Source organism: Oncorhynchus tshawytscha, linkage group LG14 (assembly GCF_018296145.1).
Source record: "Oncorhynchus tshawytscha isolate Ot180627B linkage group LG14, Otsh_v2.0, whole genome shotgun sequence".
Taxonomy (NCBI): Eukaryota; Metazoa; Chordata; class Actinopteri; order Salmoniformes; family Salmonidae; genus Oncorhynchus; species Oncorhynchus tshawytscha.
The window spans coordinates 19602931-19627873 of record NC_056442.1 but is presented as its reverse complement, the minus strand read 5'-3'; the positions used below and the strand labels follow the sequence as shown (position 1 = coordinate 19627873).

General features: G+C 41.9%; 1 protein-coding gene across 2 annotated transcripts in view; it reads left to right on the top strand.

Moving 5' to 3' along the window:
• Positions 1-5564: 5564 nt before the first annotated feature.
• Positions 5565-24943, top strand: part of LOC112266661 — a 31481-nt gene continuing 12102 nt past the window's right edge. The window contains exons 1-10 of one of the 2 annotated variants that reach the window (XM_042297101.1): positions 5565-5706; positions 5808-5840; positions 11218-11275; positions 11543-11700; positions 11792-11926; positions 13589-13779; positions 13883-13914; positions 14398-14555; positions 16555-16655; positions 17422-17651. In XM_042297101.1, coding sequence (XP_042153035.1) covers positions 5667-5706; positions 5808-5840; positions 11218-11275; positions 11543-11700; positions 11792-11926; positions 13589-13779; positions 13883-13914; positions 14398-14555; positions 16555-16655; positions 17422-17651 — 1136 coding nt within the window. In that variant the 5' untranslated portion in view covers positions 5565-5666. The remainder of the gene's footprint in view (positions 5707-5807; positions 5841-11217; positions 11276-11542; positions 11701-11791; positions 11927-13588; positions 13780-13882; positions 13915-14397; positions 14556-16554; positions 16656-17421; positions 17652-24943) is intronic. The other variant, XM_024444341.2, reaches the window with a different exon arrangement.

Genomic DNA, 24943 nt, shown 5'->3' with positions numbered 1-24943 from the left:
ATTCGGAGAGGTAAATTGAAGAGGTACACTTTTTATAAGCTAAGCATAACTACCATTTCTTGCTTTCTCATGTCACCCAAAGCTTATTATCACGTTTCAGGCAAAAACCCAGATGCAGACAATGTCGAATTAACAACAGTTTATTTATCCAACAGGGGCAGGCAAAAGACAGGTCAAGGGCAGGCAGGCAGGGGTCAGTAATCCAGATAGGTGGGGAAAAGGTACAAGATCGCAGGCAGGCCCAGGGCAGGCAGGTAAAAACCGGGAAAACTAGAAAAATCGAACAGCCGAGAGACAGGAACAGAGGGAAACCGCTGGTAGGCTTGACCAAACAAAACGAACTGGCAACAGACAGAGAACACAGGTATAAATAAACAGGGGATAATGGGGAAGATGGGCGACACCTGGAGGGGGGTGGAGACAATCACAAAACAGGTGAAACAACATACACTCCTAAAAATATTTTTAGATTAAAAGACTATAAGAGCACAATATAGAATTTAGGAACAGCATTAGCTAGGCCAACCAAATGTTTATTTATTGATTGATTGACTTCGCTAGATAGAGGTGCACACACAACCCCAGACTTGACACAGGAGACTTAACACTTAACACAGGACAAGTAAAATTATACAATCTCAGCCTTTGCCACTCATGCTGTACAAATGTAACAACTTTCCATCTTGGTAAAGTTCACGTTGTTGGATGTCCTTTGTCTCTTGTAGGAACTCCTCTGCCTGCAACAGCAATTAGATTGCTGGCCAACTCTTCATCAATCAAATGACCGCTTGCCCACCGAAGGCTCCGCAACATGGTCTAACAATGACAACCGTGCGATACAGTTTTAACTACATCGCTAGCTGGCTAACGTTACTACGTTTTATTGATTCCATAACTAGATCATAGACGAGTGACGTTAGCTAGCTATCTTGAGTTCAGTTTACTGTCAATGGCAGATCTCTAGCTAGCCAACGCCGTTGGTAGCGTTACATTATCTAACCGTGACTAACCCCTTTCGGTACACATTTGCGTAACCACTACATTCAAACGAGGTTGCAATGAAAACGAATGGCACTGTAACGTCTGTGTTGACATCAAAATCTTGAGCGTGAACTACATTTCTAATCAAGCGTTGATTGACATGGTAATGGCTCAATAGTATTGGAGAAAGTTGCAAAAACGGACCCCCCCCCCCGTACGTTAAATTGTGATGCGTCATGACGTAAACTACAGCACGCATAAAGCAACTCATTCTGTGTCTTTTCAGCCTCTCTCCACCAGGTGTAGCGCTTCTCTCACCGTTTAAAAACAACACAGGGACAGGGTAAGGTGGATATCTAGTCCTTTTTCGTTTTCGTCATCACTGCAAGTCATCATGATTTGAAAAAGCCGCTGTTTACTTCTGAAGATAACTTTAGCGGCGCCCTAAAATTCCCGATTCAATTTCGACACAAACCTTCCAATAGGTATAGGTAATGACACATTATAGAAACTCTTTATAGTGTTTTATTTACATTTTAGAGGTGAAGGTCGTCATTGATTTTGTTGGAAAGGGGAGAAAGTGTGCTTTACAATGGTATTGATATTACAGTTGATCTGGAAGTATTACGTTTTTGGGGGCGCTAAAATAAGGTAAATTGTACGGACCAGCGATGTAGATTCCAAGAACACAGGATGAGATGTTTACTATCCTTTGTGCAAGCACTTCCAAGAGTTAATGAACAGTGAGCTTGGTGAAATTTGGGGAGCGCATCGTCAGTAGTGTACCTTTGGTTCCTAGGGTGTTTCGGCCTTTCACACTATTCACCCTCCCCAGAGGCGGCCAGCGACAATCCTACGCTTGCGTCCCATTCCCATTTTTTGCTATGATTGGTGTTAAAACAATTCTAATTAAATTATTAAATTAAATCATACTCTACCTTAATCACAATGCATTTAAAAATGCATTGTTTTGTTATGAAAAATAATGCTATTAAACATTTCCATTTAAAGTATAACTTTTTAATGTATATAAACAAAGTGCATATCAATCTGACCATTCAAAACGAATACAATCTGAACAGCATAAAATAATATTGCACCATATCAAAGAAAAATAAATAACAATTTGCAAAACTGCAGCATCCCACAAATTGAAATACATTTTAAAAAGAAGGATGCTATTACACATGTGCATTTAAAGTATAACTTTTTAAATATATATAAACAAAGGTCATATAAATGTAACAATTCAAAACGAATACAATCTGAACAACATAATAATAGAATATTGCACCATATCAAAGAAAAATAAGTAACAATGTGCAAAACTGCAGCATCCCACTTAAAACATTAAACTGGTCCCTTTTTCTCTCTCGCTTCTTTATTGCCATGTTATATCCAGCAGCACACAGCAATGCTGACCATATTTTGCTTTTATGAAAGGTTTGCATTCAGAAATATAAGCTGAATGCAAAGGGGGCTGATGGGGCTGATGCAGTTTCTTCTCAGTAATTATTTGTCCCGTTTTCGAGAAGACCCTCTCAGAGGGAACGGATGTGGCCACTATGCAGAGTCTCCCTGTCGCGACTTTAGTAGGCCGTGGGTAGACAGAGGCCTTGTTCTTATACCAGCTCAGAGGATCTGCAGATCTTTGGAGGAGGGGCTCCTCCAAATAGGATCGGACCTCCATTATGGCATCTGTTGAGGGATTCCTTTGTGCTGCATCCCCAGTTGCTCTCTCGTCAAACAGCAGACATTTGTGGCACTACTGCTGGTTCTTCTGCTCCATCTGATCCCTCTTCTTCCTGTTGCCCTGGTGCCTGAGCCAGCTGACTGCTGGGGATGTCCCTCCCTGCTGCTGAGGTTATTCTTTGAAGAGCCTCATCAATCGCTCTGGCATCACTGAAGGCTAACTTCTTAAACCTGGGGTCAAGTGCAGCGGTTTCTGATAGCACGTGATTATATTCCATTCTGTGGAACTTTCTGTCCATTGATGAACATAGGGTGTCCATCAACTCTGTCACATGTCCTGTGGTTACATTTGCTTCTCTCTGGCGGCTGGCTGTGATTCGCTGCAGACCTTTACACAGGAGTATCATTTTTTAGGCTGTCACATAGCTGAAAAGAGAGAACAGTACCTTATTAGTTCAGGTTCATGTTTTGTCCACAGATACTACATTCTCATATACATATATAATACTGGATTAAATAATGATGTAGTAATAACTGCTTACTGTATCTCTCTCCACTGATCTCCATAGTGACCTGCTCAAAGGGTTCCAGGACTCCTCCACCACCTCTCATTACTCTTGGGTCAGAGCATCAACAGGTGCATTGACAATGGCCAGGGTAGAGATGATGGCATCTTTTGACTCAAGAAACCGCTTCAGCATATAAAATGCTGAATTCCACCTTGTAGTGCAGTCTTGTTTAGGCCTCTGCTCAGGCATTCCCATCTGGCATTGTGTAGACCTTAGTTTTTCAGCACCTACTGTGCTCCTGTGAAAGTATTCCACAGCTGCTTTCACTTTGTCCACAGTGGTCTTCATCAACGTCAGAGCACATCTTACGATCAGGTTGATTGTGTGGGCAAGACATGGATGATGTGTCCAGTTGAACATTTTCATGGCTTTGGTTATGCTAGCTGCATTGTCGCTAACACAACAGACCACTTTTCCATCTACTTGCCATTCTCTGGTCACTCTCAACAGTTCCTCTGCCAATTTCTCTGAGGTGTGTCTGTCGCTGAACTCAAAGCAGTCCAGAAGACAGCTAGACATCGAAAAATCTTCAATGAAGTGACAGGTAACCGACATGTAAGAAGTGGGTTCCCTTGATGTCCAGCAGTCAGTGGTAAGGCAAACTGCAGTAGGTTTTTGGACTCCTTCCCATACTGAAGCATGTGTGCTCTCGTACAGTTGTGGGATAAGTGATTTTTGAAAGGGTTTTCCTGCTTGGAATTGTGTACATTGGATTTAGACTATTGCTATAATTTCTAAAACCTCTGTCCTCCACGATCAAAAATGGCTGGAAATTGGTGGCAATCATTTTGGCCTGCTCTTAAATGCAAGTAAAACTAAATGCATGCTCTACAACCGATCGCTGCCCGCCCGTCCAGCATCACTACCCTGGACGGTTCTGACTTAGAATATGTGGACAAATACATATACCTATGTGTCTGGTTAGAATGTAAACTCTCCTTTCAGACTCACATTAAGCATCTCCAATCCAAAATTAAATCTAGAATCTTTAAATCTAGAATATACAGATTTGGTAAAAGATCAAGTCCATATTACAGCAGGAACAGCTCAAATAAGCAAAGAGAAACAACAGTCCATCATTGCTTTAAGACATGAAGGTCAGTCAAATCGGACAATTTCAAGAACTTTCAAAGTTTCTTCAAGTGCAGTCGCAAAAACCATCAAGCGCTATGATGAAACTTGCTCTCTTGAAGACCGCTACAGGAAAGGAAAGCCCAGAGTTATCTCTGCTGCAGAGGAAAAGTTCATTAGATTTAATTGCACCTCAGATTGCAGCCCAAATAAATGCTTCACAGAGTTCAAGTAACAGACACATCTCAACATCAACTGTTCAGAGGAGACTGCATGAATCAGGCCTTCATGGTTGAATTGCTGCAAAGAAACGACTACTAAAGGACACCAATAATAAGAAAAATATTGCTTGGGCCAAGAAACACGAGCAATGGACATTAGACCGGTGGGAATCTGTCCTTTGGTCTGATGAGTCCAAATTTGAGATTTTTAGGTCCAACCGCCGTGTCTTTGTGAGACGCAGAGTAGGTGAACGGATGATCTCCGCATTTGTGGTTCCCACCATGAAGCATGGAGGAGGAGGTGTGGGGGTGCTTTGCTGGTGACACTGTCAAGTGATTTATTTAGAATTCAAGGCACACTTAACCAACATGGCTACCACAGCATTCTGCAGCGATACCCCATCCCATCTGGTTTGCGCTTAGTGTGACTATCATTTGTTTTTCAACCGGACATTGACCCAACACACCTCCAGGCTGTGTAAGGACGATTTGACCAAGAAGGAGAGTGATGGAGTGCTGCATCAGATGACCTGGCATCCACAATCACCTGACCTCATCCCAATTGAGATGGTTTGGGATGAGTTGGACTGCAGAGTGAAGGAAAAGCAGCCAACAAGTGCTCAGCATATTTTGGAAATCCTTCAAGACTGTTGGAAAAGCATTCCAGGTAAAGCTGGTTGAGAGAATTGTTGACCGGGGCACCTCTAGTTGGGTAGAAATTTGACGAACTGACTTGTGGGAAAGGTGGCATCCTATGACAGTGCCACTTTGAAAGTCACTGAGCTCTTCAGTACTGCCAGTCTACTGTCAATGTTTGTCTATGGAGATTGCATGGCTGTGTGCTCAATTTTATACACCTGTCAGCAACGAGTGTGGCTGAAATAGCTGAATCCACTAATTTGAAGGGTTGTCCACATACTTTTGGTGATGTCGTGTAGTTTCCGCCATTGCAAAAATCGAGGAGTCGATTTGTTGCAGAATCGAAGCTTGACATCCCAGAAATTGGAGTCGATGGGCAAGGAATCTATTATTTTGGAGTTGACTCCCCACCACTAGGTGCTTGTAGGTGGGGCTGAATTGTACTACTTGTCTCAGCTCATCTTAAGCTTCCATCTATGAATGAGATTGCTTTATGGAAAGAAACACCATGACCACTCCACTACGGATGTTTGGTATGTGACCATCACTGTCAAACTCTGCACATTTGCTAGAATTTGTGTGTACAATCTCTGGACTTCCTTTCCTTAACATTTGTTTGTTTCATTTTCTGCAGTTCTTCTGACTCTACCCTGCTACAGCACACATGGTAGGTGGAAAGCACTCTCATCTCTTGCATCTGTTTGTATGAATTAAATGGGGCCAGTTGTTGAGAGGTGTAGGGCTGTGTGGGCCACTATTCTGCCTCTCAGATTGATGTGTGTACAGTAGACATCAGAGATGATATTGTAATGTGGGATACTATTCTGCCTCTCAGATTGATGTGTGAACAGTATACAGCAGAGATAGTATTGTAATGTGGGCTACTACTCTCCCTCTCAGATTGATGTGTGTACAGTAGACAGCAGAGATAGTATTGTAATGTGGGCTATTAATCTGCCTCTCAGATTGATGTGTGTACAGTAGACAGCAGAGATAGTATTGTAATGTGGGCTACTACTCTGCCTCTCAGATTGATGTGTGTACAGTATACAGCAGAGACAGTGTTGTAATGTGGGCTCCTCATCAGTTACAATAATCCCCAGTGGAATACATTATTACTTATTGTTCTGTGGTTTGGACTTCGGAGTAAAAGTATAATTAATTTATTCCCGGTACGGGACCTATATGTGCTTGCTATATTATTACATATATAATCCCTAGAATTAAATAGGGTCTCTGTGGACATAGTTGTAAAGGTTTGTCATTTCACTTTTAAAATGCATTACCTTTTTATTGTGGCGTAAACACAACCAGTTTTGACTTTTTCATCTGATTGTCAAACCGTCACTTCAAAGGGCTCCTTTACCAGGCTAGCAGCGCACGTTCATCCACTTCCTACCATATTTCAAGCCTCCAAACAGTGGTGAATGGAAAGAGACATCTGTTACACAAAATACCAAAAAAGTGTAATGATATTTGTCGATTGTCATTAGGCCAGAATTGATGTGTCCACTCCTAGGCGGCGTGTGAGTTTCAAGTTAGGGGAAGCTAATGTTCACCATAAAAATGCACCTTTATAATAAAGCATTACATGCGTCATCACATTTGCAGACTTATGTAAGATAGCCTACTATTCCTAAGGTGATCTGTGCATTGGATATTCATCATTTAGGCTAATATAACAAGGTCACTGTTCACAAAATGACCGTTCAATTCTTGGCTGAGCGCGTACAGTAGAGTTACATTTCTTATACAATATTTTCTTTGCCCGTGAAGAATTTGGCCTTTTATAAACACATTTCATGCAATTCTACTTCACTTTATATGACTGGAGACATTGAAATAATCTTTTTTGATTAGACAAATGACAGGGTAGTCTACTCTGCTGACACTTACAAACAGATCAGTAAAAACAATATCTGATTAGGGCTTGGTGGTATGGCCAAAATACCATGTCACGGTATAAAAAAAAGGTATTTTATGTTTTTGAATAATAAAAGTTATAAAATTGCTTTGAGTAGTGCGTGACCCTAGGCTGGCAACACATACATTCTATGTGATTTCAATGGGTCTTTCCCCATGCTGATTGTTTTACAGTATACTGTTTAATTCAACTTCAACCCAAAATGACTTTCTGCATTTTCATCAATTTCTGCATTTCCATCACTCATTTGAGGTCATTTCCATACTGCCTTGAAGGGCTGCACAATATAAGCAAACAATCCAGGCCTTATTTTTGACCAAATGTTGCAATTGAGATTTTATTAGCGATTTAGCTCAAAACACTTGGGTGAACTGTTGGAATCATGGAAGTATGATGGTTATTCTAATTCTATAGTTAGAATATAATAGTGGACACTTTGAATACAGTGTTGTTGGACATGACAACGAATGAAAATGCCCAAAAATTATTGTGACAGGGTAGGAGGTGTTAGTAACTGTTAGTAACTGTTTCCTAGACCCTATAATCTTTGGCTATATTTAATGTTTTTTCTTAGCTACTTTATGTAGCTAACATATTCATGCTTTGTGTATTCCTCTTTGATTTAGAAGATACTGTTGCGCAAACAAGATATATCAGGCTGTATAGCTAGTTACTTTTGCTCTGACTCAGTACATGTATTAACTAGCTAGCCAGCTAACTAGCGATTAGCATTAGCAGCTAACACAATGTAGGCCCAACTTGCTAAGGAAAGCCAAACTAGCCGTTTGCAGATGTAAGAAACTCACTTTTCCACATTTTGTCTCGTTACAGCCTTATTCTAAAATGGATGGGAAAAAATGCCCCCATCACCAATCTACACAATTACCCCATAATGACAAAGCTATTTTTTATTTATTTATTTATTTTTGCAAATTTATTTAAAAAAATGAAATAACACATTTACATAAGTATTCAGGCCCTTTAAGCAGTACTTTGTTGAATCACCTTTGGCAGCGATTACAGCCTTGAGTCTTCTTGGGTATGACGCTACAAGCTTGGCACACCTGTATTTGGGGAGTTTTTACCATTCTCTGCAGATCCTTTCAAGCACTGCCAGATTGGAGCATCACTACACAGCTATTTTCAGTTTTCTCCAGAGATGTTTGATTTGGCTCTGGCTGGGCCGCTCAAGGACATTCAGAGACTTGTCCCAAAGCCACTCCTGCGTTGACCTGTTGGAAGGTGAACCTTCGCCCCAGTCTGAGGTCTGATCTGGAGCAGGTTTTCATCAAGGATTTTGTTGTACTTTGCTCTGTTCATCTTTTCCTCGATCCTGATTAGTCTCCCAGTCTCTGCTGCTGAAAAACATCCCCACAGCATGATGCTGCCACCACCATGCTTCACTGTAGGGATGATATTGGCCAGGTGATGAGCGGTGCCCGGTTTCCTCCATATGTGACGCTTGGCATTCAGGCCAAAGAATGGTTTTACCAGACCAGAGAATCTTGTTTTCTCATGGTCTGAGAGTCCTTTAGTTGCCTTTTTGGCAAACTCCAAGTGGGCTGTCATGTACTTTTTACTGAGGAGTGGTTTCTGTCAGGCCACTCTACCATGAAGGCCTGATTGGTGGAGTGCTGCAGAGATGGTTGTCCTTCTGTAAGATTCTCCCATTTCCACAGAGGAACTCTGGAGCTCTGTCAGAGTGACCATCGGGTTCTTGGTCACCTCCCTGACCCAAGGCCCTTCTCCCCCGATTGCTCAGTTTGGCCTGGCGGACAGCTCTAGGAAGACTCTTGGTGGTTCCAAACATCTTCCATTTCAGATTGATGGAGGCCACTGTGTTGTTGGTGACCCTCAATGCTGAACACTAGTGGATGCACATTAAGAAGCAAAGGGAAAACATTATTGTTGTCATCAACATTGTTGCATGTGCTGCATTGACCATGCAGACTGAAAGCAAGTGTGTCAGGGTCGAGGAACAACAAATTCGCTCCATGAGTAACAGGGGGAGGGACAAGGTCTATATGGAAAGCGGCATGGAGAGAGTGAGATGACTCAAGTAATGGAGTAAACATTTAACAAACCAAAATCAAATACTGTTATAAAAGGTAATGTAAAAATCCAAACAGGTTTGTGCATCAATACTGGTGTATCATAAAATACAGTATAGTAGACTTCCATCTAAACTGGAAGAGGAAATTATTGTCCAAAAACAAACGTTTTTAAGTGGCATTGACACAACAGTGATGAGAGTGAATATGCACACTCACCGGGGATATGGCCGATACTCTCCGCTGGTGCCAATATCCTAAGATAGGCTACAGGCCTACTGTTCGCTCAATTAAGATGAGAATTTTGATAACTTTCAAGACCCTTCTCTTTCCAGCAATAGCCATTTGCTTTCCAAACTACATTACTTATACAAAAGTACTGTATGTGGACACCCCTTCAAGCTCACAGAACGGGACCGCCTAGTGCTGAAGCGGGTAAAAAATTGTCTGTCCTTGGTTGTAACACTCAATACCGAGTTCCGAACTGCCTCTGGAAGCAACGTCAGCACAATAACTTTTTATCGGGAGCTTCATGATATGGGTTTCATAGCCGAGCAGCCGCACACCAGCCTAAGATCACCATGCCAAACGTTGGCTGGAGGGGTGTAAAGTTCGCCGCCATTGGACTCTGGAGCAGTTGAAACGTCTTGTCTGGAATCACACTTCACCATCTGGCAGTACGACAGACGAATCTGGGTTTGGCAGGTGCCAGGAGAACGCTACATGGCCCAATGCATAGTGTTGACTGTAAAGTTTGGTGGATGAGGGATAATGGTCTGGGGCTGTTTTTCATGGTTCGGGCTAGGCCCCTTAGTTCCAGTGAAAGGAAATCCTAACGCGACAGCATACAATGACACTCTAGACGATTTTGTGCTTCCAATTTTGTGGCAACAATTTGGGGACCAACACTTTACATGTTGTGTTTACATTTCTGTTCATTGTAGCTAGTTGAAAGTGACGTACATGTGTGTCAAGTATGGAAAATGTGTGCTAGACATCCGGCAAAACAAAACGAATATGCATCTGGTGGACTTCGGGCATTACTTTCACCCCTGTGCATTATGTACCTTACTTCCCTGACAGAGTTCTGCTTGTATAGGGATATCTGCAATCTGTGATAAACAAAAATATGAATGCAACAAAAGTCCTCCGAAATTTTCCCAACACACAAAAAGCTTATTTCTGACACATTTGGTGCACAATTGTGTTTACGTCCCTGTTAGTGAGCATTTCTCCTTTGCCAAGATAATCCATCCACCTGACAGGTGAGGCATATCAAGAAGCTGATTAAACAGCATGATCACGACACAGGTGCACCTTGTGCTGGGGAGGCCACTCTAAAGTGTGCTAGGTGTTGAGGAGTATTTCTGTCTGTAATAAAGCCCTTTTATGGGAAAAAAAAAATTCTGATTGGCTGGGCCTGGCTCCCAAGTGGGTGTGTCTATGGCCTCCCAGGCCCACTCATGTTTGCGCCCCTGCCCAGTCATGTGAAATCCATAGATTAGGGCCTAATTTATTTATTTAAATTGACTGATTTCCTCATATGAACTGTAACTCTGTAAAATTGTTGAAATTGTTGCATGTTGCGTCTTATAGTTTTGTTCAGTATAGATAGTAAGTCAGTGAAATGAGTTGTCATTATTACTCTAAACAGTATAGCCTTCTAGGGCATACTAGTGGATGTGTTTTTTATAGTTGCTGTGGAGATATTAAGCCTGCAGAGAACTTTAAGGAGCGCTAACCGCAGCCATAGGTACTGTTGCTTCCTGACAATACCTTATTCAGTTTTTCAGGCATTTTATCATCGAATGATCTTTATGCATTTTATCCTAATCAACTTCAGTCACTGATAGGCAGTTGTAATATGCGATTTTTAAAGCAATAAATTATTCAGTGCTTTACTTTTTCTTTTCTTTTTTTTTACTGTAAAGCAACTTACAGTTACACTATTTTCTTAGTGTGTGTTTTGCAAATATCACACTTAGATTAACAGCATAACCTGAGAAAGCTTTTCACAGAATACGTAGCCAGGACATTGTCTTGATGTGGGGATGTTACTTGTCTCACAGGGCAGATCAATGCTTTTGGAATTCCAGTCTCCGTCCATGCTGGGAAGTTCTACGGCACGTGAGTATAGCAAGTGCCCTTATTGTCTCTGCTCTGGTTAGAAGCTGCCCTTGGGCCCAGATCTTTAGTGGGGATATGCAAAACTGACCTTAGAACAGTGTTTAGGGGCAACTTCATCCTACTACCTTTCTTTAATTAAGACGTGTCATCATGATGTAACTGTATTTGTGAGCATTGTGACTCCAGTTTGTCTATGTCTAGTTTATGTGCTGCATATAGACGAAGATAAATGCCCTCTAGACATGAAGATGAGCCTCTGCCTTTCAGGTCTCCCAGAGATCACGTCTGCGGCGGGGTTAATTATAGCGGTCTAGATTTCACCTGCTGTGAAGGAGTACGGCATAAAGGGGCGGGACTGTCCTGCTGTGGAAGCAGAGCCTTTAACCTCACCCAGGCTTCCTGCTGTACCTATTCACTCGAACCTGGTAAATGGGTTAAAATCATACTTTTTTCAGCACCTCCTGAATTTGAATTGATATGCTGTGTGGGTGTTTATCTGTGATTCAACCATTGCAGGTCAACTGACTCTGAATGTAAGCCAGCTGGTGTCAGATTGCTGTGGGTTGAGGGCCTACGACCCACTCAACCAACTGTGTTGTGACTCACGGATCCTGAACAGGACCCAACCCCATGCCAAGTGTTGTGGAAAAGGTCAGTGAGGTGCAGTCTATTGACGTGTTTGCTGTAATCATTGATGATGTAGCTGTGTTTGTTTTGTTCTCCCCAAAGGCAATAACAGAGGTGGTGTTATAGTGTGCATTTCAAACTGCCTACAGCAGGCAATATATTGTTACCCCACTCTGCAGTCTATTAAAGCCAAAAAAGGTGAACATGCTTGTGTTCCTTGCTAGAAACCTTTAGGTAGGTTAATATATAATGAAAAGAAATATGGTCAGAATGGTTCTTCATTGCACTTTTTATTTGTTACATTTTCAAACGCCTGTATTCACAGATGTCTTCCTCAAAATAAATGTAGCCTAGGCTAGAATATTCTGTTGTGTGCCTTAAACCTATTTGCACTGTAATTTATTTGGTTAATTTCATACTTGTTTTGTTTAATTTATTGGTTTTGTAATTTGTTGCCTATCCAAATGTGGGTTTATAGGCAAACGTTTATTTTTTGTTTCAGTTTTAGGTTTGTTTTTGTTCCAGGTTTGCAAGGATTTTCCGGCGGCACACAACTTGTTTTTCCAAAAAGTTTTGGTCAAGTGGAGGCCCATTCGATTATTCTATCTTGCAATTGTTGGTTCTCTCTCTCTCATTATTACCATATCATACTTTTATTTAGACTATTCACAAGCATAACTTTCTGAGATAGAACTTGGTTACTGGCCTCTTATATTCATTTGAAAGTTGATCATGAAAGATATGCTTGGACCAACAAGTCGCATTCAAATAAAATGGGAAATGGGATAAAAAGGGAAATTAAGCTTTTAAAACAAGCCATTCGAGAGGCCCATGATCATCCGACATTGGAGAGGTGAGTGAGATAAATGCTATCAGACATTTTACGCAGATTTTGGCACTCTCCGCTTCGTCTACAATCTACATTGTAGGCCTACTCTTGCATCACGTTAATAGTTGGCTAAGTCTAACTCCATATTTATTGAAAAAGGCTATTGGTGGAGTGCTGCAGTGATGGTTGTCCTTCTGGAAGGTTCTCCCATCTCCACAGAGGAACTCTGTAGCTCTGTCAGAGTGACCATCGGGTTCTTGGTCATCTCCCTGACGGTCGGCCAGCTCTAGGAAGATTCTTGGTGGGTTGAAACTTCTTCCATTTAAGAATGATGGAGGCCACTGTGTTCTTGGGGACCGTCAATGCTGCAGAAATGTTTTGGTACCCTTCTCCAGATCTGTGGATCTCCACGGACAATTCCTTCAATCTCATGGGGTGGTTTTTGCTCTGACATACACTGTCAACTGTGGGACCTTATATAGACATGTGTGTGCCTCTCCAAATCATGTCCAATCAATTGAATTTACCACAGGTAGACTCCACTGAAGTTGTAGAAACATCTCAAGGATGATCAATGGAAACAAGGCTAGTCTTCCCAAGGACATAAACAGAGGTGGTGTTGTAGTGTACATTTTAGACTTGGCTCTCAAACTGTATTTCCCAGTGGCGGTCTGTCTACTCAGAATGCTGTTTGGGAGATGTTTCCCGATTCTCATTGTGACAACCACCTTCACCTCACGGCTTCTGTGTTCACTCACTCCCCTTCACAATGTCAAGCTTGTAACACTGTAGCACTTGAAAGCTCTTGAGTTCTTTTAAACAGTAAATCTCATCAATTGTTATTACCTGTCCCACAGAGCTTTACAATGAAGACCACCAGCTTTGCTGTGGAAATATTGTCAAAGGAAGGAAGGTCCTGGCCAAAATGTCCAGTCACCACCGATGCTGTGGAGACCACCAGTTTGACCAGCAAAGCCACTGCTGCTGCTCTGAAACACTATCCCCAGAGCCTCTCAATGCAAGCTGCTGTGCATCATCAAGTTATAATGTTAGTAAAAAGCCAACCTGCTAGTTTTGTATGGCTGTAATGAAACTTCACATTATGATCGTTTGTCATCTTTGTGTGTATTTTGTTCTCTCTTTTTTTTCAGCTGAAGGGAATTGATGCGAGTTCTCCAAACTGGTAAAGGTTGCCTTCATCCGTATAAAGAACCTCACTTTTATTTATTTAATGTTCCATTCAACCATTTCATTAACAGTCAGGGTTTCAAATAACAATTTTGATGTCTCAGTTGCTAAAAGCCACATTGGGGGTGGCATCTGTTTCAAATTATGCAATATCATTCAAACTACCACTACATGTCAATAGATTTCAAATTAACTGAACAATCTGCAGGTGTCAGGGATTGCTTTATTTTCCTTGTGGCTTTTGGCCGAGGCCCGAGATATTGAATGGCCTGCCAACAAGCACAAGAAGGGAGTTTAACTGGTAACCTTTTGTCTGTAGAAAAAGAGTGGTGGAATAATTAGAAACGTAACAATGATTGTTTTTTAACATGGTTTTTCACAACTATGCTTGTGTTTGTGTACATATACGTTTATTGTTTATGTATGTGTAGGTGCATGTTGTTGTATTGCATCTCTCTCGCTCTCTGCATGCCTCCAGTATGCCAGGGGAGAGGCCCTGTGGTCGAGGTGCCTGTTTTAACCCAACAACAGAGGGTTGCTGTGAGAACCCTACATCTCTCCAAGGGAAGCGTTACTTGCGTCACCAGACCTGCTGTGAAGGAATACTCAGCCGCAACCCATGTAAGACAGCACAAGGTGTCCGACTAGTTTGATTTTTTATTTTGTTTTTGTATCGGAGGCTGGTGGGAAGAGCTATAGGTGGACAGGCTCATTGTAATGGCTGGAATGGCTCTAACCTCTAACTCGTCTCATTGATTCGACTCCAGGTTAGTTGACTCCTAACTCCCAATTAGCTTTTGGAGAAGTCATTAGCCTAGGGGTTCAGATACTTTTTCCAACCTACACTGTGAATGTTTAAATGATGTATTCAATATAGACAAGAAAAATATAATAATTTGTGTCAATAGTTTCAGCACACTGAGTTTGTCTATTGTTGTGATTTAGATGAAGGTCAGATCAAATTTTATGTCAAATTTATGCAGAAATCCAGGTAATTCCAAAGGGTTCAGATACTTTGTCTTGCCAACTGTAGGTTAAATTATCGTCTGTCGCATCACGGTGTTATTGCCATTGACGATGTCTATCAAACATCGTTGATTTCTGATTTATATCGTAATATTGTCCAACCCTAGCCCTCAATCCTTACATCATAGCACATTGAGTTTGATTTACAGCCATTCATCTAAAATAATTCATAGATTTTAAACAAAAAACGTTATGTTCGTCATAGATGGACAACATTGATATGGGGTGAAAGGCGGGTTCCTAACAAGTTCAGGAAGCCAAGCAAGAGCTCTGTGTGATGTTTACAGCAGTGGGAGCAAGAGGGACTTTTAGAAAAGATGTACATTTCTCTAACACTAAACATACAAATATGTATTTTACAGTTATAAGGAAGGTGAAATCTCATAGTTAGTGGTTTTATAATTGTATTATACGATATTTAGAAAGCTGTGTGCTTAGGGTTGTTGTCCTGTTGGAATGTGAACCTTTGCCCCAGTCTGAGGTCTTCAGTGCTCTGGAGAAGGTTTTCGTCAAGGATCTCTCTGTACTTTGCTCCGTTCATCTTTCCCTCGATCCTGACTAGTCTCCCAGTCCCTGCCACTGAAAAACATCCCCACAGCATGATGCTGCCACCATCATGCTTCACCGTAGGGATGGTGCCAGGTTTCCTCTAGATGTGACTCTTGGCATTCAGGCCAAAGAGTTCAATCTTGGTTTCATCAAACCAGAGAATCTTGTTTGTCATGGTCTGAGAGTCCTTTAGGTGTCTTTTGGCAAACTCCAAGTGTGCTGTCATGTGCCTTTTACTGAGGAGTGGCTTCAGGCCACTTCCATAAAGGCCTGATTGGTGGAGTGCTGCAGAGATGGTTGTCCTTCAGGAAGGTTCTCCCATCTCCAAAGAGGAACTCTGGAGCTCAGGTTCTTGGTCACCTCCCTGACCAAGGCCCTTCTCCCCCCAATTGCTCAGTTTGGCCGGGCAGCCAGCTCTAGGAAGAGTCTTGGTGTTTCCAAACTTCTTCCGTTTTAAGAATGATGGAAGACACTGTGTTCTTGGGGACCTTTAATGATGAAGACATTTTGGTACCCTTCCCCAGACCTTTGCCTTGGCACAATCCTGTCTTAGGGACAATTTATTTGACCTCATGGCATGGTTTTTGCTCTGACATCCACAGTCAACTGTGGGACCTTATATAGACAGGTGTGTGCCTTTCCAAATAATGTCCAGTTAGTTGAATTTACCACAGGTGGACTCCCAATCAAGTTGTAGAAACATCAAGGATGATCAATGGAAACAGATGCACCTGAGCTCAATTTCGAGTCTCATAGCAAAGGGTCTGATTACTTATGTAAATAAGGTATTTCTTCTTTTCTTTATACGTTTGCAATCATTTCTAAAAACCTGTTTTCGGTTTGTCATTGTGGGGTATTGTGTGTAGATTGAGGAGGAAAATAATCAATTTGATCAATTTTAGAATAAGGCTGTAACGTAACGAAATTTGGGAAATGTCTAGGGGTCTGAATACTTTCTGAATGCCGCAGTAAGTTCTATAGATGTCTATAGCAAACAAGTATTTTTTTCATGCGAGTCATCACCATCTCTGTCTTCCCTCCTTCCCATCTCTCTAACCAGGTCCCTACAATGTTGCTAGCTGCGGCTCTCAGGTTTACAATCCAGATATCAACATCTGCTGTGCCGGACAGATTTCTCACAGGGTGCTTGGGAAAAACCTGGTGAGTCCATTAGCCCACAGAGCTTAGGCCTACAGCTAAATTTAGTTCACTGAACCTCCTCCGCAACATAAAAATGTGCTAATCTCAGTCAAATGAATGTATCATCCACCCACTTGTTGAGTAGTTGTTTGTCAAGGCATGAAGACAATGCTGTACTGTAAACGGATGTGTTTGTAAAAAAAAAATGTTAATGGTCAAAATAACTAAAAGTGTCAAACTATACGTTGTCCACAGACTAGTTTCAATACACTCAGAATGTTTAGACAGGGCCCCAGTTGGAAGTGGGTGTCCTATACTCCAAGCCAATGTCCTAGAGTGCTGTTTGATCTAAAAGTATATCAGGGAGAAAATCTGCCCCATGATTTGCCAGTAACAAGGACTATTTGTAGTGGTGAAAGCTTTACTTTGGCTATATGCTGTACTATGTCAGTTTAGTCCGCACAGATATTTACTTAAGCCCCATTCCGCAACCAATTAGAGTAGTACAGCCCCTCTTCAGTGTGAGAGTGTACCTGACGAGTAACGAGAGCTCTCTTTGGGTCTCTTTTCTATCACGGCACTCTGTCGGTAGAAGATGTGTGCACAGGTTTACTGGTAAGAAAGTCAGACTTTCTTTTCTAGCGCTTTCTTTTGTGATTGTGTGTGAATTTTGTGTATTTGCATGCTATGGTTTGTGAGTGCATGAAGATGTCTGTATGTGTGTGTGTCTGTTATTTGTGTGTGCGCGTGTGTTGATACCCTGCTGACTGGTGTGTGTCTCTCCCAGTGCTGTGGTAAAACTCCCTATGCTGTAGAGGAACGACGGGTGCTGTGCTGTAACCAGAGGTTGCACCGTGGGGTGGAGGCTGGGCACCAGTGCTCCACAGGTGGCCACTTGTATCGGCCATCCCGTGACATGGTGTGTGAGTCACGCGTTCATCTCAACAATCCAGGCAAACACTGCTGTGGAGAAGAGACCTACAACCCTCAGGATGAAATCTGCTGCAATGGACACAAGTGAGTTGCTCTGTAGGGTGGAAACTGTAGGTAGAATCTAGCCAGGCAGTTTATCCCAAAGACGTGAGGTTATCACTGTCTGCAAGTAGAGTTCAGAGTGCCTGAAGGCTAACGATTAGATCACTTCATCTTCAACAGACTGTATCCAGCCTCCCCTTTCCAAGTGATGATACAATCCCACTAGGCACGTCAATTCAACATATCTATTCCACGTTGATTCAACATAATGTAATTGAAATGATGTGGAAACAATGTTGATTCGACCAGTGTGTGTGTGTGTGTGTGTGTGTGTGTGCATGTTTGTACTTTAACTAACGGTGGAAAGTATTCCCAACCATCAGAGACTGGGTATGCATCTTTGTATTTTATTTATTTATTTTATTTTACCTTTATTTAACCAGGTAGGCAAGTTGAGAACAAGTTCTCATTTACAATTGCGACCTGGCCAAGATAAAGCAAAGCAGTTCGACAGATACAACGACACAGAGTTACACATGGAGTAAAACAAACATACAGTCAATAATACAGTATAAACAAGTCTATATACAATGTGAGCAAATGAGGTGAGAAGGGAGGTAAAGGCAAAAAAGGCCATGGTGGCAAAGTAAATACAATATAGCAAGTAAAACACTGGAATGGTAGTTTTGCAATGGAAGAATGTGCAAAGTAGAAATAAAAATAATGGGGTGCAAAGGAGCAAAATTAATTAATTAATTAAATACAATTGGGAAAGAGGTAGTTGTTTGGGCTAAATTATAGGTGGGCTATGTACAGGTGCAGTAATCTGTGAGCTGCTCTGACAGTTGGTGCTTAAAGCTAGTGAGGGAGATAAGTGTTTCCAGTTTCAGAGATTTTTGTAGTTCGTTCCAGTCATTGGCAGCAGAGAACTGGAAGGAGAGGCGGCCAAAGAAAGAATTGGTTTTGGGGGTGACTAGAGAGATATACCTGCTGGAGCGTGTGCTACAGGTGGGATATGCTATGGTGACCAGCGAGCTGAGATAAGGGGGGACTTTACCTAGCAGGGTCTTGTAGATGACATGGAGCCAGTGGGTTTGGCAATGAGTATGAAGCGAGGGCCAGCCAACGAGAGCGTACAGGTCGCAATGGTGGGTAGTATATGGGGCTTTGGTGACAAAACGGATTGCACTGTGATAGACTGCATCCAATTTGTTGAGTAGGGTATTGGAGGCTATTTTGTAAATGACATCGCCAAAGTTGAGGATTGGTAGGATGGTCAGTTTTACAAGGGTATGTTTGGCAGCATGAGTGAAGGATGCTTTGTTGCGAAATAGGAAGCCAATTCTAGATTTAACTTTGGATTGGAGATGTTTGATATGGGTCTGGAAGGAGAGTTTACAGTCTAACCAGACACCTAAGTATTTGTAGTTGTCCACGTATTCTAAGTCAGAGCCGTCCAGAGTAGTGATGTTGGACAGGCGGGTAGATGCAGGTAGCGATCGGTTGAAGAGCATGCATTTAGTTTTACTTGTATTTAACAGCAATTGGAGGCCACGGAAGGAGAGTTGTATGGCATTGAAGCTTGCCTGGAGGGTTGTTAACACAGTGTCCAAAGAAGGGCCGGAAGTATACAGAATGGTGTCGTCTGCGTAGAGGTGGATCAGAGACTCACCAGCAGCAAGAGCGACCTCATTGATGTATACAGAGAAGAGAGTCGGTCCAAGAATTGAACCCTGTGGCATTGTGAGATTGTGAGAACCCTGTGAGATTCGAAATGGTCGGTAATCTGTTTGTTGACTTGGCTTTCGAAGACCTTAGAAAGGCATGGTAGGATAGATATAGGTCTGTAGCAGTTTGGGTCAAGAGTGTCCCCCCCTTTGAAGAGGGGGATGACCGCAGCTGCTTTCCAATCTTTGGGAATCTCAGACGACACGAAAGAGAGGTTGAACAGGCTAGTAATAGGGGTGGCAACAATTTCGGCAGATAATTTTAGAAAGAAAGGGTCCAGATTGTCTAGCCCGGCTGATTTGTAGGGGTCCCGATTTTGCAGCTCTTTCAGAACATCAGCTAAATGGATTTGGGAGAAGGAGAAATGGGGAAGGCTTGGGCGAGTTGCTGTTGGGGGTGCAGTGCTGTTGACCGGGGTAGGAGTATGTTTATGTCTGGGAAACAGGAATGGATGTGACTGTAATGAAATTAAACATACCCACATTCCCAGGCCCACTACCTTCGATTTTGTAGAATTCCGTGGGCAGCTAACTGCTTAATGGAATGCACCAAGTCATACAAACCACTGACTCCCAGAGGGCGTCTACCGCTGCAGCCAAAGGTCTAAAGGTCTCCTCCCATCCTGTACTTCACTTCCCTTTTTCCAGTCAGAGGCATTCAGACAGACTACCAGACATTTTAAGAGAGGTGGTATGTCTGCTTTGGGGTCTCTAAGAGGGGGCCAGACACCTCTTTGGGTTTGGGGGGTGGGTAGTGACGCACTTCGATTTGCTTTCGTTTTGACTCTGTGGTTGAATCCCAAATCACTCCCTCATCCTTGTTTGTGTCTGATTTCAAGGCATGACACATGTAACAAAGTAAATGCATCCCAAAACTTGTTCTCAACTGGCCTGCCTGTATGTCTGCTTTGGGGTCTCTAAGAGGGGGTTTGGGGGGTGGGTAGTTGTTTTTGTCTAACTAGTCCTGTTGTGTGACTTGTGCTTGACCTCGGTGTCTGACTCAAGGAGGAAGCTGGTTGATTTCTGGGGGGGGATATGTTCCTTTGAACATCATGCTTGTTTTATTATTTCAATGTGAAACATGAATTGCGTCATTCAAGTCACGAGTGTGTCCTGAAGTTGAGGGGTTGACCCTCTCGCTACTCTTGAGGTCACCCTCCCGAGTTTCCTCCGCAACATGTGACAACGGAGGGCCCTCAGAGCGAGTTGGCAAGCGCGAGGGGCTGGTTTATGATGGATAATGGGGTGGGAAAAGTACCCAATTGTCATACTTGAGTAAAAGTAAAGATAATGTAATAGAAAATGACTCACGTAAAAGCCATCCAGTAAAAGTCTAAAAATATTTGGTTTTAAATATACTTAAGTATCAAAAGTAAATGTAATTGCTCAAATATACTTAAGTATCAAAAGTAAAAGTATAAATAGATCATTTCAAATTCCTTATATTATGCAAACCAAACAGCCCCATTTTATATTTTATTTACGGATAGCCAGGGGCATACTCCAAAGCTCAGAGATCATTTGCAAATAAAGCATTTGTGTTTAGTGAGTCTGTCAGATCAGAGGCAGTAGAGATGACCAGGGATGTTCTCTTGATAAGTGTGTGAATTGGACCATTTTCCTGTTCTGCTAAGCATTCAAAATGTAACGGGTACTTTTGGGTGTCAGGGAAAATGTATGCAGTAAAAAGTACATTATTGTCTTTCGTAAAGTAAAAGTTGTCAAAAATATAAATAGCAAAGTACAGATATTTTGTTTAACTAGGAAAGTTAGTTAAGAAACAAATTCTTATTTACAATGATGGCCTACCAAAAGGCAAAAGGCCTCCTGCGGGGATGGGGGCTGGGATTTAAAAAATAACATATAAATATAGGACAAAACACACATCACGACAAGAGAGACAACACTACATAAAGAGAGACCTAAGACAACAACATAGCAAGGCAGCAACACATGACAACACAGCATGGTAGCAACACAACATAACAACAACATGGTAGCAACACAACATGGTAGCAGCACAAAACATGGTCCAAACATTATTGGGCACAGACAACAGCATAAAGGGCAAGAAGGTAGAGACAACAATACATCATGTAAAGCAGCCACGACTGTCAGTAAGTAAGTCCATGATTGAGTCTTTGAATGAAGAGATTGAGATAAAACTGTCCAGTTTGAGTGTTTTGTTGCAGCTCGTTCCAGCTGCAGCGAACTGAAAAGAGGAGCGACCCAGGGATGTGTGTGCTTTGAGGACCTTTAACAGAATGTGACTGGCAGAAGGGGGAGTGAGGCCTAAGAGGGTTTTATAAATAAGCATCAAGAGACTGGTATACAGAGATGACCTGTTTACAGAGGAGTATAGAGTGCAGTGATGTGTCCTATAAGGAGCATTGGTGGCTAATCGGATGGCCGAATGGTAAAGAACATCTAGCTGCTCGAGAGAACCCTTACCTGCTGATATATAAATTATGTCTCCGTAATCTAGCATGGGTAGGATGGTCATCTGAATCAGGGTTAGTTTGGCAGCTGGGGTGAAAGAGGAGGAATAGAGAAAACCAATAGAGGAAACCAAGTCTAGATCTATAGAGGAAACCAAGTCTAGATTTAACTTTAGCCTGCAGCTAGCCATACTCCCAAGTACTTGTATGAGGTAACTACCTCAAGCTCTAAACCCTCAGAGGTAGTAATCACACCTGTGGGGAGAGGGGCATTCTTCTTACCCAACCACATTACTTTTGTTTTGGAGGTTTTCAGAACAAGGTTAAGGGTAGAGAAAGCTTGTTGGGCACTAAGAAAGCTTTGTTCTAGAGCATTTAACACAAAATCTGGGATATGTTCGAGTGTGCCCCTGGCTATCCGTAAATTTAAAAACAAGAAAATGGTTCTGTCTGGTTTGCTTAATATAAGGCAAGATAGGCAGCACCTATCTGGGCCAGGGCGCTCTTGAAAAATAGATTTTAATCTTAATGAGCCCTTCCTGGTTAAATAAAACATTAAAATAATACATTTTTGAATTATTGATACTTTTACTTTTGATACATATTTTAGCAATTTTATATTTTAGCAATTACATTTACTTTTGATACTTAAGTATATTTAAAACCAAATACTTTTACTCAAGTAGTATTCTACTGAGTGACTTTCACTTGAACTTGAGTCATTTTCTATTAAGGTATCTTTACTTTTCCTCAAGTATGAGAATTGGGTACTTTTTCCACCACTGGGTTTTGGTAATCTCTCTTCATTGCTCAATCTGTTGATTCAAGCAATCAATGGGCTAAAATAATTCATTCTTATAGCTAGACTCTCCAGATTGCATTTATTTGAGTGCTATATTCATTGAAATATAATGGTTAAAATCCATCAAATTCTAAATAATCCGTACTTATGGCTTTGAGTTCACCGAACATGACAGCTCTTTAAAAAAGATGAATCCCTATTAATCCCTCTTCAGAGGACAAATATCTTTTAACTTTTTTTACAGCTTTTTTGCTACATAAACTCAGCAAAAAAAGAAACGTCCCTTTTTCAGGACCCTGTCTTTCAAAGATAATTCGTAAAAGTCCAAATAACTTGACAGATCTTCATTGTAAAGGGTTTAAACACTGTTTCCCATGCTTGTTCAATGAACCATAAACAATTAATGAACATGCACCTGTGGAATGGTCGTTAAGACACTAACAGTTTACAGGCAATTAAGGTCACAGTTATGAAAACTTAGGACACTAAAGAGGCCTTTCTACTGACTCTGAAAAACACCAAAAGAAAGATGCCCAGGGTCCCTGCTCATCTGCGTGAACGTGACTTAGGCATGCTGCAAGGAGGCACGAGGACTGCAGATGTGGCCAGGGCAATAAATTGCAATGTCCGTACTGAGAGACGCTTAAGACAGCGCTACAGGGAGACAGGACAGGAGTTGACTGTCCTCATAGTGGCAGACCACGTATAACAACACCTGCACAGGGTCGTTACATCCGAACATCACTCCTGTGGGACAGGTACAGGATGGCAACAACAACTGCCCGAGTTACACTAGGAATGCACAATCCCTCCATCAGTGCTCAGACTGTCCGCAATAGGCTGAGAGAGGCTAGACTGAGGGCTTGTAGGCCTGTTGTAAGGCAAGTCCTAACCAGACATCACCGGCAACAACGTCGCCTATGGGCACAAATCCACCGTCGCTGGACCAGACAGGACTGGCAAAAAGTGCTCTTCACTGACAAGTCACGGTTTTGTCTCACCAGGGGTGATGGTCGGATTCACGTTTATCGTCGAAGGAATGAGCGTTACACCAAGGCCTGTACTCTGGAGCGGGATCGATTTGGAGGTGGAGGGTCCGTCATGTTCTGGGGCAGTATATCACAGCATTATCGGACTGAGCTTGTTGTCATTGCAGGCAATCTGTGAGTTACAGGGAACACATCCTCATCCCTCATGTGGTACCCTTCCTGCAGACTCATCCTGACATGACCCTCCAGCATGACAATGCCACCAGCCATACTGCTCGTTCTGTGTGTGATTTCCTGCAAGACAGGAATGTCAGTGTTCTACCATGGCCAGTGAAGAGCCCGGATCTCAATCCCATTCAGCACGTCTGGGACCTGTTGGATCGGAAGGTGAGGGCTAGGGCCATTCCCCTCAGAAATGTCCGGGAACTTGCAGGTGCCTTGGTGGAAGAGTGGGGTAACATCTCACAGCAAGAACTGGCAAATCTGGTGCAATCCATGAGGAAGAGATGCACACTTAATGCAGCTGGTGGCCACACCAGATACTGACTGTTACTTTTGATTTTGACCCCCCCTTTGTTCAGTGACACATTATTCCATTTCTGTTAGTCACATGTCTGTGGAACTTGTTCAGGTTATGTCTCAGTTGTTGAATCTTGTAATGTTCATACACATATTTACACATGTTAAGAGGACAGTGAGAGGACGTTTCCTTTTTTGCTGAGTTTATACATACATTTGACATATACATTTTACATATACATTTGATATACATGGTACTTTTATATAAAGCAGTCACATAACAATGATACTTTACCAAACACAAGCTCTTTAATCCCGCCACTCAGCCCATCCCACCTGTCTCCATAGACCACCCTCGTTTGGTTTCCATGTGCCATATATTTTTCAATTGGGCTGTGATGTTTTACCTATTTTTTTTACCTTTCTAATTGTATACTATCCACAGTTTATGAGCTAAAGATGAAAACCTTTCCTATGATTATTATTATATTATTTATTGACTGACTATGACTTTCCAAATCGCCAAACACTGCTATTTGTAAGGTTAGTTTTTAAGTGCATGTAGTGATTTTTTTTTAACCATTCCTGTACCTGTGACCAGAAACAAGCTACATAGGGCCAATACCAAAATGAATTATCTATTGATTCGGTCTCTTCGCAGCAAAATCTACAGAGCTGAGATTGTTTTATGCTCCATATTATATACATATATATATATATATATACATAGCATTCTGTTGGTGGCAAGAATTTTATATAATAATTTAAAGTGTTGTATAATAATTTAAAGTGTTGAATCAAGTGTAGTTTTTTTGTACCAGTTCATGAACCATATGACATGGAATTGGTACTTCGAAAA